Source organism: Toxorhynchites rutilus, chromosome 2 (assembly GCF_029784135.1).
Source record: "Toxorhynchites rutilus septentrionalis strain SRP chromosome 2, ASM2978413v1, whole genome shotgun sequence".
Classification (NCBI taxonomy): domain Eukaryota; kingdom Metazoa; phylum Arthropoda; class Insecta; order Diptera; family Culicidae; genus Toxorhynchites; species Toxorhynchites rutilus.
Window position 1 is genome coordinate 181,220,486 of NC_073745.1, and position 15,685 is coordinate 181,236,170.

Sequence of the window (15,685 nt, forward strand, 5' to 3'; positions counted from 1 at the left end):
AGCTTTATAGTCTTTGAGAGAAACAACTCATGGGCATATTATACTTCTGTTGGGCCATTTAACACCGTATGATTGGAAATTAAGAATTTGGGCGCCTTGCAAAATAAAATTCGTAGCACTTTTGTTATTCAGTATCTAAAATATATAACGATTACAGATGACTGAGGGTTAACTAATCTACGTACTGACATGGTTGTTACCTTGAATTTTAAGAGTATGGTCAAGATAGATCCATTATCGCTTAGGGGGTGCGTACGACACACTTCTCATATATACACGTTAGATTGGCATGGATAAGCTGATACTCCCTATCCGTCCACCACATGAAAATTTGGCGTTCTTTATTCAGATCCAAACGAATACATTGATTAATATACATACATTCACTTTTATTGAAACATTTGCGCGTACTCTTCTAAGTAACTGTTTCTTCATTTCCTACGTGTACAGTTTCTACAACTAGATGTCTAAGCATTTTATCAGTTTTGCCCGCTAAATTACTTGCAAATACTGGCGACTTTCAAGAACACATAAAAATTACACTGTTTATCGGTGAAAGATTAATCTTTTTATAAAGCTTTGTTAAATATCTATGCTGCTGTAGGATTATGCAGACGTCTGTTGAAAACGGATACTCTATTTCGTCTATCAAACAAAACAAAATGGAAAGGACGGTCCACTATGAATTGTACTGGTATTATTGGGCAGCATGCCATTATTGCGATATCTGAAATATAGAATAGTTAACTGTGGGTAAGGTATTCTGGTTAGATTGTTTCTGGACTACACTTCATCTATTGTATTCATATTTGTGTTTGTATGTCTTGGAAAATTGTTATAGTTCTTCTATAATCCTTCTTGTAACGAATTGTTTTTTAATATCTTTGGGTAACCGTTGTAAAAATTGGACATTCTACCTGTTACTGTTGAAAGTATCCTCAGTTCATTAAATTCTAATGTTCAGCCTGAATCGACATAACAAACTAGTACATACTAAGAACGACACTCATCTAAAAAGTCACAGAAGGGTTGTGTCCGAGACACGACCGCATAGTTGACGTAGGATTCCGTTAGACTATTTGTTGATTTTGGATATGTCTGAAGAATTACATCGTTAAACTCTTTGATAATGATTTGGTGGCACTGAAAAGGTCAATTTTGTTTGGTTGTTGGGTATTGTATGTTCACTCCACTTGTGTTTACCGAGTGATGATGACAGAAGTATGGTAAACAGTCGTTTGGTGGTTCGTATCAGATAAAAGATACCGAATTGAAATGAGATATGACGAAAACCGCCCTCTGTGACCCTAAACGAGATGCCTCCTGTGTTAAGTAAGGATGAAATAAAGAAAACAAAATCTACCAATATAATATATGATAATTACCAATACCGAACACAATTATCAATTTTTCTCATCAGTAAAAACATGTAACTTTAATATAGAGAAAACATATTTGAAATGGAAAAGGTAATTTTGTTTTATAATTTTTACATTCTGAGTGTTTATTCAACCCAATGCGAATTTTAATTGGACTAACAGCACCTACTACAATATGTAGAGCATATGGGAAATCACTTTTTCGAATATTTCTCCCCTTTTCCAATTTTTTCTCGCCGCATGAACTTTCCTTGGGTGAAAATGAACACAACAAAACAGATAACCGAACGACCAGTTCTCGAGCGAGAACACACCTTGGTTTTTATTTATATAATTGAAATAAAATTTTCACAATACACAATACACAAAAAAAAAAGTCATTGATATGAAATTTCATGAAGCAACCAACATTAAAGTTCCAAATTTAAATTTTATTTGCTAGAATTAATCGTATCACTCACCTTACTTGCAATATAAAAATGCCCCCGACTTGCATATATTTGGAATGTCGATTTCCCTCGGGAACCTTGGTTTTGATGCCTCTGTTAGGGAACACATTTCGGTGGGAACAAAAACTCCCCCTACTTTCATGTATTTGCAATGTCGATTTCTCCCTGGCAGCTTGGTTTTGATGACTCCGTTAGGGAACCGCCGCATATGTCGTCAAATTCGACCAATTAGAAGTGGGTATTTCCGTTAGGATAGGGGTTAAGATTTTTCAATTGTTCGATAGTCAGTTTCATGACATATATTATTTAACTCAATATAAAAAAATTTTACGGAGTGCCGAAATCGATTGACACAAAAATTTCATTAATCCATCATGAAATGACTGAGCAATAAATGTTTGAAATTGGACAATTTTCACGACGTGCTCGATTTTCGATTTTCAATTTGTACCCCAATATGTTCCCGAAAGACGTAATCCTACGTCAAAAAAATCTCATATGAAAATTGTGTTTGAATGATGTGTTTTTAGAACCATCAGGCAATATATAATATATAATATATAAATTTATATAATTGTTTTGAACAATCAAAAATCAAAATAAAAAAAAAATAAATGCCCTAAATGAATATTGCTCATGGCGTCGCTTGGTGCCGCCGAAAGCAGACTCGTTTGCTGAGGAGTGCTGAGCGACAATGAAAATGTCTTTCTAAAGGTAGGTCGAGAAAGAGTATGAACTAGTTTTCTTCGCAAGGGCCCTTCTCAGGGCTAGAGACGAATGAACGTAAAGTTTAAAGTCTCTATAATTCAAAAGAAGAAAAATATTGCTACCAGATGTCACGAACTTCAACATTTTTTGCTACTATGGTGCTACTCGCCCGTGTAGTTGGCGCAAAGGCACCGCAAAAATATTATTTTATAGAATTCCTTCATGCATTTGTCTGATACGGGCTGTGTATCGTTCGTTCTTGTTTTTGGAGAGACTTTAACCCAAAGGTCATTTGTCCCTAACGGGCTGTGTATGACTGGAGCGTTCCGTTATATACATGCATGCATATGTCCTTCGCTTCTTTTGCCAAATCCAGTAAAAGGTGGTTGATGAAACGTATGTTTTTGACGTGATACGTTCCATGTTAGTTGTTAGTAGAAAATGTAAAAATAAACAGTATTTTTGATCGGTTTTATATAGTTTTTGTGGTAAGTGGAAAACAGTAAAATAAACTCTTTTGTTTCAAAACAAATTGATAGTCCTGAGAAGGACTGGAATGGTTTAATGGGTTGTACGGAATCTGCTGCGTTTCAGTCGGATGTAGCAATTTAGTTTTGGGAGCGGTAGCTTTTACGGATTCGCTGATGCTTTCCTTGACTTTGGCGTCATCGGCTTCTGTGCGTCGATTTGCGAGGGTTTGATTGGCACCACCACGACGAGCTAAACGACGGATAGCGGGTGTGATACGATGCGATGCAATGCACTTCGCTCCTCTGCCTCCTTTGCCGCATCCAATTGTTGATGTGATGAGGAGCGCACCATCAATGCACACTAGATTTAATTCGATACTCTCCGCTGCTTCCTCTTCTTTGCTCCCTTTGCCGCACCGCATCCATCGTTGGTTGCCGATGGCTTCCTCTCCTTTGCCGCACCGTATGGTGTTGGTTGATTTGTGGAGCACTGCACACTAGAAGCCCAGATGTTTGCCGATCTGAGCGTTGAACGAGAATGAAATCCAAAATGACTGAGAAATGAATGAGAAATCCAAAATGAAGAAATGACGTCAATTTCGATCAATCAGTACCGTTTGGATAGGGGTTGAGATTTTTCAATTGTTCGATAGTTAATTACATGATATATATTATTTTATTCAAGGTGAAAAATTGTTATAGAGTGCGCAATGTTTTGATGTAAAAATCTCATCAATCCGTCATGAAATGACTGAGCAATAAGCGTTTGAAATTGGACATTTTTCACGATGCGATCGATATTCGTTTTTCAATTTGTACCCCAATATGTTCCCGAAAGACGTAATCCTACGTCAAAAAATAGGTTCAATGTTGAAATATCAACCTAACACATGAAAGATTGGCATTCGCCGTCCGGATTTTGAACGAAATACTTTGATTAAAATAGTTTTTATTGAAATTTCGGCTGTTTCCCTTACAATGCAACTGTTACTCCATTCATTACAATAAGCCGTTATTTATAATCGCTCAAATATTACAAGACACCGTTTTATATCAGTAACTAGTTGTCTGGGAATCCTCTTAGTTTTCCTCGATAAATTCTAGCTTGCTAAATACTGCAATAAATATTTTTTGTAGATACATCAATATTGTTTATCTGTGAAAAGCTAAACTTCTGAATTTTTGTAGATCTATACTGCTATAGGATTATGCATATGACCATTGAAAACAGATATCTTATTTCGTCTTTTAATCATAACAAAATAGACAGGTCTATCCACACCGAGCCGTACTGTGCATTTCATACAACTCTGAAATTCAGCCATACCTGGAATGTTAGGTAGTTTGTCAATACAAGGTACATTATTTCGAGTATTTAGTATAATAATTGAATTGTTATTTTTTTGCTGTGGGTCTATGATGCTATAGGATTATGCATACGTCAGTTGAAAGCAGATACTATATTCAGTCTATCGAACAGAACAATATTTTGTAGAACTTTTTTATATATTAATTATTTGAGAGGCTCCCAGCCTCCTGGGGTGGTTCGCGTCATAGCAACGGCATTGCCGTAAGGTTTCGCTGAAAACAAATTATTATTACATAAAAATTATATTTAAAATGACACAAAAATTGAAGACAAATAAATCCATTTACAAAACATAACACAACATAAAAGCTTGCTGGGCCATGGCTCCAGCCCAGTGGAGGGGATGGAACAAGGATCTTCTTGGCTAAAGCTAGATATTGAAATCGTCGCCCAAGATGTCCCGTACACTACCGTTGATTCCCTGGAGATTTCGCAGATCGTCATATTTTGGGCAACCACACAGGAAGAGTTCGACGGAATTGTGAATTTGGCAGCGGTCGGAGAGTAGATGGAAAGATCCTCTGTTGAATCCATGTGAAACCGAGCAGCGACCGGTCCTCAGTCTGGACAGGATTCGTTGTACTCTCATTCTTTTCACGTCGTCGAAGCTGACAATCGAGCTCATGACATTTCTGAGGAACTGCTCTTTCTCTGCGAACCACTTTTCGGTCCAAAAGGTGCGGAAAGAGTTGGTGATCCACAACTTCACGTCGTCAAGCGGCACCTCTCGAGAGAAAAACGAGAGAAACGGTATGACTGATTCCGGTAAATCGATCGGTCGCTTCATTCTCTGTGATGCCGTTGTGTACGGGTACCCACGTTAGCACCGTTCGGGTAATAGATACTTGCTGAAATAGAAAGAACTGTCCGCGGCGTGCCGTACGGATTTCATCAAGCTTTCATTTATCACCCTCATAACGATAATGTTAGTTCGAACGGTCAGTACAAGGTGCGCAAGGTCATAACCTGGCTGTAACTCTTCAAACGGTTGTGTGTGATATTTGCACAGCTATACTCAACCTGCTGCCCACCGGGCTCTTCCGTTTGGCCCGTCTGGCCCGTTACCATTTTGTATCATCAGGGCTAATCCTGTTGACGTTAGTAAATAAAAATTAAAAATGAAACGGAACCCATAAATGATTTTAATTAAGGAACATTGGAAGAATACACATTTTCCTATCGTGTTCCCGTGGCCGAATTTGTATCAGCGGGGTGAAATATTTAAATATCACTGCTGATCAGACGAGTGTAAATCGGTCACTTGAAATGCAAATGCCACATTCGTTCTACAGACAATATGGATAAAGAAAATTGCAAGCTTAGCTCCGCCGTATTCAATTCATTGAGTATAAACAAGCCACTCGCGATTTAAAATTACATCTCGCTCCAGTTATCAGACAGCAGTGTTTTTCAATGTTGATGTCAAACACATAGCGATTTTCTCGATTCTAAGGAAGAGTAAAAGATATACAGTCCATCGCAAAATTTGTGTGTACAAATGCTACTTGACGATACTGGAGGAAACGTGGAGGAAACCAGGTGCTTCAAACTCAGCATTTCGTTATCACAGTAAAACACGGCGGTAGATGCATGGTATATTGGCGGCTTCTGGAACTAGAACCATGGTGTTTATCGATTCGGCGATGGACATGATGGCTTAATTGATCTTCGTGAAGCGTTATCTGCAGCTTTCCGTTCAGAAATTCGGTCTCCCTCGTGGTTACTACTTTCAACAGAATAATGACCCGAAGCAAACTGACTTCGTGGTGCTGAAATGCCTGCTTTATCAACTCAAAACACTTCCGAAATCAGCGAACTTGAACACTATTGAGTATATATGTTAAGATCCCTACATTCAGCCCGCCGCCAGGTAAACATCAATAGAAGCAACATAGATCATACTTTCCACGTGGGTACGCATTGAACAAGGACAATGCTAGGAAACAGGGTTAATAAAGGAGATACAGGTAATCCGCCTTTGCCGGAAGGGGTAGATAAAGTAAAGTTTCTAGCCGTGCATAAAAATGGGAAACAATGTGAAATAAACTAGTTCTAGTCTAGAGCTCAAACTATATCATTGTTTCATTGAACCTGAAGTCCTTAACTTATATGGTGGGAAATCAAGAACCATCCATCCATCAAAATCCGGGGAACGAAGCGGAACTCAAAACAGCCATTACGGAGATCTGGGAGGTACTTCCGTCTACAGTGACAAGAGATCTAGTCTCGGTGCTTGCAGGAAGTGCTGGACGCCAAAGGGGGGTCATGCCAAATACTAGGGGACTGATTTTTGTTATCTATTGACTGTCCTATTGGGTCAGGAAAACCGCATCCGTTTCGCTGTCAGCAAGATTGTCCACGCTGTTACCAGGAATGGCACATCGGCTTCTTCATCGGTGCTGTTGAAACAGGAGAGGAGCCCACGTTTCGTTCACATTGCTCTCAGAGGTGATGGTGATATCCATAACTATATATATCCACAGTATTTTATTCGGTGGTGGCACCACGTCTATTTACATACCGTCTGGTGAAGAGTGCCTTTGTATTTTTGCATCACATCATATTTGAATCTGTACTGGGGTGCGAGCTTAAAGTTTTTGAAACGCGAGCGTTAGGTTTGAATTGCAAAGTTTCAAACGTTAATACCTCTGTCAGTTGAACAAAGTGCTATGTCAATCGCTTCATTCGAAAGTTAAAAGATGTATGAGTGATGCCGGTTTTTTATTGACCCAAAAACTTGTTTCGGTAGCTCGAAACTGCTTCGAAAGTAAACCGTTGAAATCACAAATATTCATAAATATGAGTACCTGCTTGAAAGTCCATCTTAGTCAAGATTTGTCGATGCATATCGTTGGTTGTCAGTGAAGGTTCTCTAAATATTGTGCCAACCTCAGTTTTATTTTGCAACAGTGTTGAACAATATTTTTCACTATAGAATGCATCTTCAGAATATGCAAAAAGCAAACATAGTGTAGAGTAGAATCAAAGCAGAAAGAAAATATTAAATAGGACGTACGTCGTCGGTTTTCGTACAGTGGAGATTGTACGAATTGTTGATTTTATGCGTTTTCAAATAGATAACGGTAGTGGGGGAACACATATATTATCGCCGGGAGGCGCACTGTGTGTAGTACGAGAAGAATGCTGTATACTGAGTACGTTACGTATATTATTCTGAGCGCGTGTATTTTCTCGTGAGAACAACAATGAATCATGAATCAACCATCCTGCGTCTGCTGCGTCTACAAAATATCGCAAGCCCTTTTCAGTCATTTTCAGAGCCACTAAAGCTTTCAACTAAAGAGTTGGTTTAGGAATTTCGATGCATTCTAAAAATATATTTTATATTTATTTTTGACTGAAGGGAGCTTCTGTGAATTCAGCAGCCGTGTGTTTGGATTCATTGGTGTAATGATGTTGTTTTGAATTATAGAGGTTTGATGCCTTCCCACTTCATTCGCTTCTTGCCTTGAAAAAGACCAATTTGAAAAATCAAACTAAACAACTCGGTCTTGAGAAATACCATTTGGAAAGCCGTGCTGCCAGACGGTCGCTAGCTGAATGATTTATTTGTGATTTCTTTCAATCGACCATTCAATTTTCGTGATATCAATTATTGTTTCCGGGTTAAAAAAACGTAAGGTATTATTCAACGTTGAGAGTTGTGTTCTCCGGTGGAAAACTGAAAACTACGGTCATTCGAAAAAAAAGCTGCCAGTTCGGGCAAGACGGACACATTAAGGTAAGGAAAGACGGACACTAGTATTTTCCTAGGGTATTTAACAAAACTTTTTGGTTTTACTATAAAGATGCCTATAAATTACAAGCGTTTGTCTAAAATCGACACTCTGGGACTCTTTTTTTTCGGAATACGAGACGAAACGTATGGTTTTAAGTGCCAATAAAAATATTTATCTCAAATACATGTTTATGGACAAAATGGCGTTTGAAGAAAAAAATGCTGCTTAAAAGGTTTTTTTTAACGTTTCCCGATTTTTTAAAAATAGTAAAATTTTAAAACATATGATTTTTATCAGTTAATGCGATAGAGAGATGCAAACAGATTGTATTTATAAAACATCGACATAAATCGGTTCAGCAGAACTTGAGATATCGTGTAGGCCAGTTTGAAAAACCGCGTTTGAAGTTAATTATTATGGCCGAACTAGATTAGATACTACATCACTAATATGGCTATAAATAATGGAATTTTTGAAAGTACTTTCTAAGATATATTATTGAATGCCTGAACTTAAGAAATGAGATTTTTTTGCACGAAGTACCTTAATGCACGAAAAACTTCGGTTTACGAAGAATTTGTTTCAAAACATGTTGTCTCATACAAGTAAACAAGCGGATTGAATAAAATAATTCAGTATTCCTGCGTCTACAATGCAGTCGTTTTCTTGGATACGACCCTCTGTATTTTTTTAAGAATACTTTGCTGCCGTTCTACACATAGTTGTGCCATGTTCCAAAATCAGCAACTGATAAAAACGCAATCAAAGTTTTCTACCATATTTGTCTACCAGAAGCTTTAAGCATTTCAGTTTAGCAATATACTGGGTTATTTTTATAAGCAGTAAACTACTGTTCAATGAAATGTGAAAAGACCCCCTCACTTGAATCAATCAATCTTGTAGCGAATTCGTTTTTGATCAGTTTCAACCTAAGTTCGAACCAGTTCCAATCTAACTGCTGTCAAAACGTTTTTTTATTCACTCAGTTTCACACAACGTTCGCACAAGGTTCAACACGAAAGCAGTTGGGTTAGCACTGATATGTTTTACAGGCTCGCACTCGGGTTTACCAATACAACTATACTAAACTGTCAAGTTATGAGTATTGTTTTGAAAAATCTTTAAATGAAATCCATGAAAATAAAAATCTTGCTGCTTTTATTTTCATATTATTGGAATTGGAATTCAATTCGGATTCTAATTTTGTAGGATATATCCGGTTAACGGCATTAAGCTTCGTGTACTTTCAATGGGAGGGGAAAATGGTTACGGATTTTTAAGTCATGCTTTAAAAATTTAAAAAAAAATATTAAAATTATTAATGAAAATTATGAATGAAAATTTATTTTTTCGCATCAAATATGTATTCAAATTGTTAAGTAAATGTCAGGACCAAATGTGTTAAGTAATCAAATAACATGAAGTAGAAATTTTCATTCAAATTTAAACTATTTAAAACAGCCTTCGGGCCTGCTAATTTGGTAGAGAGTAATTTCCCTCCCAAACACGATTGTTGCCACCAGACGTCGACACTGTATATTTTCCATCGCGAATATAAACAACTCAGACTATGTAACGCACACCAACAAATCGCCTCATTCGTGAACCCGAAAATATTTTTTATTACAGAGTCAATTTGTAACCAACCCAGGTTCAAAAACGAATTCGTTTTTGGTTACGGGTCTAAAAAATCATTAGGGGAAGATTGCCCTGATCCGACCGGTGGTCCTGAACCGACCACCTCTTGGATCTCGGGGTTTTCCACAGCAATTGGGAATTTTTTGACTCAAGCGTAACTTTTGAAAAGGGCGTATCGATTTGAGTCTTTGATAATTTATATCTCAAAAACTACGAGTCGTACCGAAATAGTGTCTTAGAAAGAGTTATAGAGTATTGATGGTTGAATATGAAAAAAATGTACACTGAGAAAAAAATTAGTACTACTTTTTTATTTACAAAATAAAAATTAAATTTGCAATATCTGAATCGACCCTTTGTGTTTGCTATGTGTGTGGGCGTTTGTGTTTGCGTGTTGATCGTTGAACGGTGAGCGTTGAGTGTTAAGTGTTGTCGTAGCATTTGTTTCCGTTTCCGTTTCCGTTTCGTTTCTGGTTCCAGTTTTCGGTTCATGTTTCCAGTTCCGGTTTCCGTTCCGTTACCTTTTCCGGTTTCCGGTTCCGGTTCCGGTTCTGATTCCGATTCCGGTTCCAGTTCCGGTTCCATTTCCGGTTCCGGTTCCAACTTCATTTCCGGTCTATTAGTGCCGTTTTCAACTAACCAGAAGTCACCATGGTCGTTGGCAAAATGGGTCGACTTTCCTTTCACCCAATACCCATATCGTAGGCGGTATTCAGCATTTTTGGTCATTATCATTATTAGCAAACTGGAAGTCAAAACAATGTTAGTTTCCTTTTCCGCTCGTCTGTTACTTTCGTCCATTATCTAAATAATTAGGGGCGTATGTTATTTCCGGGCAATTGGGAGTTCAATCACTGAAAAAACCGAAAGCTGGTTCAGGGCCATAGGGAGGTCGGTTTAGGACCACCATTTTGAAGGTGTCGAAAAATGAGACATTCATTTTGGCCTCTGTTTTCCCCTTTTTTAACACTCATGAATCACACCGATCAGTATAAAACATAGTTTAAATGCCGAAGTTGCCAAAAAACGAAAATTTTATGTGATGAATGGCCGTTGCAATTTAGGAGGTCGGATCAGGACCACCTTCCCCTATATACCCGTTTTTCTGTATGTTTTTTTCACAAAAATGAACTTGGAGACAGAGTGAATTAAAATTTCGTTTAGAATTCCTCCCAAACTGTACGCTATTTTGCACACTATTTACTAATGCTAACGCGATGACCTTTATAGCATACCTAATAACTGTCTATGTTCGTTGGTTTGGGTTCACGGTGGGGTTTCACTTTATATGGACGTGAAAATACGATTTTGTACGCGGGTAAACATACACGCGGGTGTCGGGGGAAGTAGAAGTGTCGATTGAAGTCAATTGAATGAATAGGCATATTCGTATTCATTTGTTACGTCAATTAGAATAAGTATCGACTAGAATAGTTCATCAGTCATCCTCGCTCTCAACGCTCGTAAATTCATGTTCTAGTCAAGTTCTAGGCATGTTCTTCCTGTTGACGGTGAATGCCGAATGAGTCGGAGCGAAGCTACAGAGAGGAGAGTCGATCTTCATTTTTCATATTTGAAGATTTCGGACCCTGCTACCAACTCTCAGGCAATGCTCTCAATACCACCAGAAGTCGCTAAGTCATATGTCATATTTGGCTCCATTTGCTTCATTAGTTCTCGAATTATGCCGAAATTTGTGTTTCATTCGTGTATCAGTCCCCCTCAGAGAGGGTGGAGGAGTGTCGCCCTCAATTCTTGCCCCCTAAAACCTCCACATGCCAAATTTTCATTTCATTTGCTTGATTAGTTCTCGAGTTATGCAGAAATGTGTGTCTCACTTTCTTTTAAGAGGGATCAAGAGGGATCTCGAACCAACATAAGAACTTTCCCCGGTCCCAAAAAAACCCTATATACAAATTTTCACGTAGATTGGTTCAGTAATTCCCATGTCTATAAGTCAAAGACAGACAGAAATCCATTTTTATATACAGCCATTCCATGACAAACCGATATAGTGGTTCTCAGATTTCCGTGGGAAGTGGAAATTTTGTTCTTTGTCGCAAACCATTATTTTTTTGTTAGGGTGACCATTTCCATTTTAGGGTGGTCCGAAAAATAATTTTTTTCCACTTTTTTCAAAAAATGGTTTTGTTTTGTCATTATTGATTGTATTCGTTCTTTATAGTTTTCATGGTCTCGATACCAAGGGCGCTATATTTTTTATGAAGAGCTGAGGATTTTTCACCTCACACATCTCGAAATCAGGGAGGTGTTTTTTTTGGTTTTTGAGTTATGATTTTTCAAAGTTACCCGATGGTCCAAAAAATCATTTTTCCCTTTTTTTTCCCAAAAATGACTTTTGTCAAAAATTAATTACTTTTGAACTACTGGACCGATTCAGGTGATCGGCATGTCAAATTAAAGTCTACTAGCTAGCCTTTTTTGAAAAAATAACACACTTGCCAATTAATTGAATTATAGTCACATACATCCAGTCTAGTCACATAGAAATATTGAACGAAAACTGAAAACATGTTAACTTTGAAAAATCATAACTTAAAAACGAAAAATCCCACCTCTCTGGTATTCGGATATATTATGTGAAAAATATAGCGCCCTTGGTCCCGAAACGATGTAAGCTATAAAAAACAAATAGAATCAATAATTACGAAAACAAAATCCATTTTTATCCAGAGTGTAGTATTTTTTCAAACAAGGCTAGCTCATTGGCTTTAATTTGATATGTCGATTATCTGAATCGGTCCATTAGATCAAAAGTTATGATTTTTTGTTGTGGAAAAAATGAGAAAAAAATTAATCTTTGGACCATCGGTTATCTTTGAAAACTTTAAAAAAAGAAGAAAAAAACGCCTGTCTGGCTTCGATATATGTTATGTAAATAATTCACAGCTTTCCAAAAAAAAAATAATATAGCGCCTTTGGGCCCGAGACCATGAAAACTATAAAAAACAAATACAATCATTAATAACGAAACCAAAATTAAAATTTTCTGCAACTCTGGTATTTTTTCAAAAAAGATCAGTTAATTGGCTTTAATTTAATATGTCGATCATTTAAATCGACTCAGTAGTTCAAAAGTCATGAATTTTTGAAAAAAAGTAATTTTTTTAAAAAAGTCGAAAAATTTGATTTTTCGGACCACCAAAAGAATCCTCATGAAATGTACATATTTTTTGAAATATGAAACATATGCTCTCGACTCATTCGTCTAATGAAATCGATTTGTTCATTTGTTTCGAAAAGTATAAAAATGAATGATAAGCGGTGAAGTACGGATGCATCGCCATGCATCGTGTAATCATTATACACCTGGGGGATATATCGAAACGTTGTATGTCATTAAGGTGGTATCGTTGAGTTTCTTATCAGGAAAAGTGTTAGATGATTTTTTCTGCAGTAACACATTCGAACAAAATCGTAGCAACAATATATACAAATTTTGATCGACAATCATCAGCAAGATTCAACAAAAAAAACTTCAACACCAATATGCTGATTATCATTTCTGTGGACTAGTGAGCATGAGACCTTAACATTACAATAATGAAAAAAATCTCACCTGTAGCTGCTGCCGCTTCTGTTCCTTCTTCGTTCACTTCGATGAACGCTTTATGTATGACTTTGGATACCTTGAGTGGAACCTTTTGCACCAGCAATTCACTGAAGTCGGCGGAATCGGAAAATATTCCCGCCATACCAAGCTGTTTATGAAAGATTTGATTAAATACTGTTTCAATATGAATATGCTTGATAAGTTCCTACTTTCTTGAGTAACTGCTTAAGATCAATATCGAATTCGATTTTGAATTTTGGCAGAGAAAGCTCTACCGCTCGAAAATGCATCTTTGTCAGCAAATCCGAAATATCAAGATTAGGAAGATTTTCTTCAAGCTTGCCTAATCCAATCCTTTCATGGGGCAATAATATAATCATGCTTATATCGTTATCAACGTAGGATAGTTCCAGCGCGGCAAATCCCAGTTCATCAAAAATACCATATTTAAAAAGTTTCTTGATATTCATCATTGGAACATCTGTAGACTCATTCGGACTGATCCAGAAAGGCATTGGTCTAGTATTTTCTGGATTAAACTGATGCGTCCATGTGCCCTTAAAATGGATAGCATTAATTAACACCATTCGGATCTTGTCGTTAAGGCTGTCTGGAGAAATCAAATCCTTAATCTTCTCATTCGTCTTTTGTTCTACCCACTGGTTTATTGTTTTGGCAGTTTCTATACTCTTTTTAAAGTCAACGGTGTCAATTTCGGAACGAAAAGTTCTTGTGGCAATTTCTCCAAAACTTTGTTTCACTTGGTATGACTCCATGACGTATATTTTGTTCGCAATTTTCAAGTTGTTGTTTTCATCTAGTCCAGCTATTATTTTGCCAAAATTGTTAGCTATCGCTTTTTTTCCAGCCACAATGTCGTACTCCATAACAGAGAGCATTTCTATGGCCGTTTCTCCGGCCGAGCCCATGGCAGCAAATGACAAGCAGGTGCTGATGGAAAATGGTGAGATGATAACATTTTTGGTCTCGTTAAAGACTATTTGCTGTAAACCAATTGAAGGAAATACAGGAAATAACATTTACATTAGATATTTATGCTGTGTTTATGGTTTAAAATGAAATGACGAATCATTTGGTCAATTGCTGCGTGTCTGCCGATGCTGATGCTGAGTCACAGAGAAGAAAAACATATAGTAATTACTCACTTTGTAAAGCTTAAATGCAAAATCATTTGTGCTACGAATGAAATTTGTATCTACAGCTTCTGTCATTGTCGGTAAAATACAACCCAATTGAATAAACAAATTCGCAACTAAATTATCTGAACCGATTGATTGAAACGTTCCTCTGATATTAATCAGCTCAAATGAATCAGCTTTTATTGCGGTTACGGTATGTTTCTGGAGATAAGTTTTGTATTCGTGCGCAAAATCATAACTTATATACTCGCGTATGGTGTTACATACCATACGTGTCTCTGTAATATTGCTATTGGGTGTTTCCGGGCGTTATTAGTATTTATTTAGAGAAAAAGATAAAACCTCGATTATCCGCGGAATAGACCACCGCGCATGATAACAATCGCAGATAACGCAATAAAGGACCAAAAATGAGGTACAAACATGAAATAAAGATATTTCTGTATGAAAACTAAGTTTTATCAATACAGCAGGTTTCTATTGTAATTGAATGAAAAAAACTACAGAAAATATTTTTCCCTCTACTTGATTCGGTTTCAATAGTCATTTAATTCAGCCTCCTAAAAACAAAATTATTGATTTTTGGGCTATGAGACCGTATGCGCGAGTATAGTAGGAATACTGTTTACGATTTTATTAGTTCTGAGTTATGTACTACTTCACACAATTTTAGAAGGAGATCACATAGCCTACCGGCTAATGAAATGTTTATTATAAGATGGGTATTGCATGCGCAATGATGCGCGAGGGTCAGGGTTACCATATCTACAGAATAATCTGTATTCATAGAGATTTTCCCGACTATTCGAAACCAAAAATCTCCAAAAATCTGATACTGATTACAGATTTTTTTGGTTTTCATACAGATTTTTCAAAATAAATCTAGTATTAGTTATGACTTGATCTGAATAATATTTTTCCCCACTCACCAATTTTATTCATATAGCATTCGAATTAATCTGAATGAGAGTCATTTTGGCATTCATATGTATTGCTTCTCATTTTCAATTTAAGACAAAAAGATGCAAGTCTGCGTCATCGGTTAGGTATACAATAAATGAATAACACTGTTTATCTTTTTTCTACCAAAACACAGTGAACGCAGTTTTACGTTATGCCAAACAATGATATTAAAGCTAACATTATGCTTCAAAATTAAACTTATAAATTTAACCCTTTGCGGTCGTATCAAATTTCG

The 15,685-nt window shown here is 36.9% G+C and overlaps 1 protein-coding gene across 3 annotated transcripts; it reads right to left on the minus strand.

Annotated features, from left to right (window-relative positions):
• Positions 1 to 408: 408 nt before the first annotated feature.
• On the minus strand, positions 409 to 14,624 carry LOC129770908 (serine protease inhibitor 42Dd-like). 3 transcript variants are annotated; one of them, XM_055774096.1, is made up of 5 exons: positions 14,494 to 14,624; positions 13,537 to 14,331; positions 13,334 to 13,475; positions 1,204 to 1,323; positions 616 to 1,143 (listed from the first exon to the last, which is right to left on the minus strand). In XM_055774096.1, exons 1-5 carry the CDS (start codon positions 14,557 to 14,559, stop codon positions 1,115 to 1,117), a joined length of 1,152 nt encoding a protein of 383 aa, XP_055630071.1. In that variant the 5' UTR covers positions 14,560 to 14,624; the 3' UTR covers positions 616 to 1,114. The 3 variants fall into 3 exon arrangements, with proteins under 3 accessions (XP_055630072.1, XP_055630071.1, XP_055630070.1); XM_055774097.1 differs by lacking the exon at positions 1,204 to 1,323 and having other exon boundaries at positions 409 to 727; XM_055774095.1 differs by having other exon boundaries at positions 616 to 1,323.
• Between the last annotated feature and the right edge of the window lie 1,061 nt (positions 14,625 to 15,685).

Excerpts from the sequence above, each read along its gene's own strand:
- LOC129770908 (XM_055774095.1), bottom strand. The coding sequence starts at position 14,559 with ATGACAGAAGCTGTAGATACAAATTTCATTCGTAGCACAAATGATTTT. Across the intron at positions 14,332-14,493 it reads TTGCATTTAAGCTTTACAAA|CAAATAGTCTTTAACGAGAC; the intron begins GTGAGTAATTAC and ends ATTGGTTTACAG. Across the intron at positions 13,476-13,536 it reads TTAAGCAGTTACTCAAGAAA|CTTGGTATGGCGGGAATATT; the intron begins GTAGGAACTTAT and ends TTTCATAAACAG.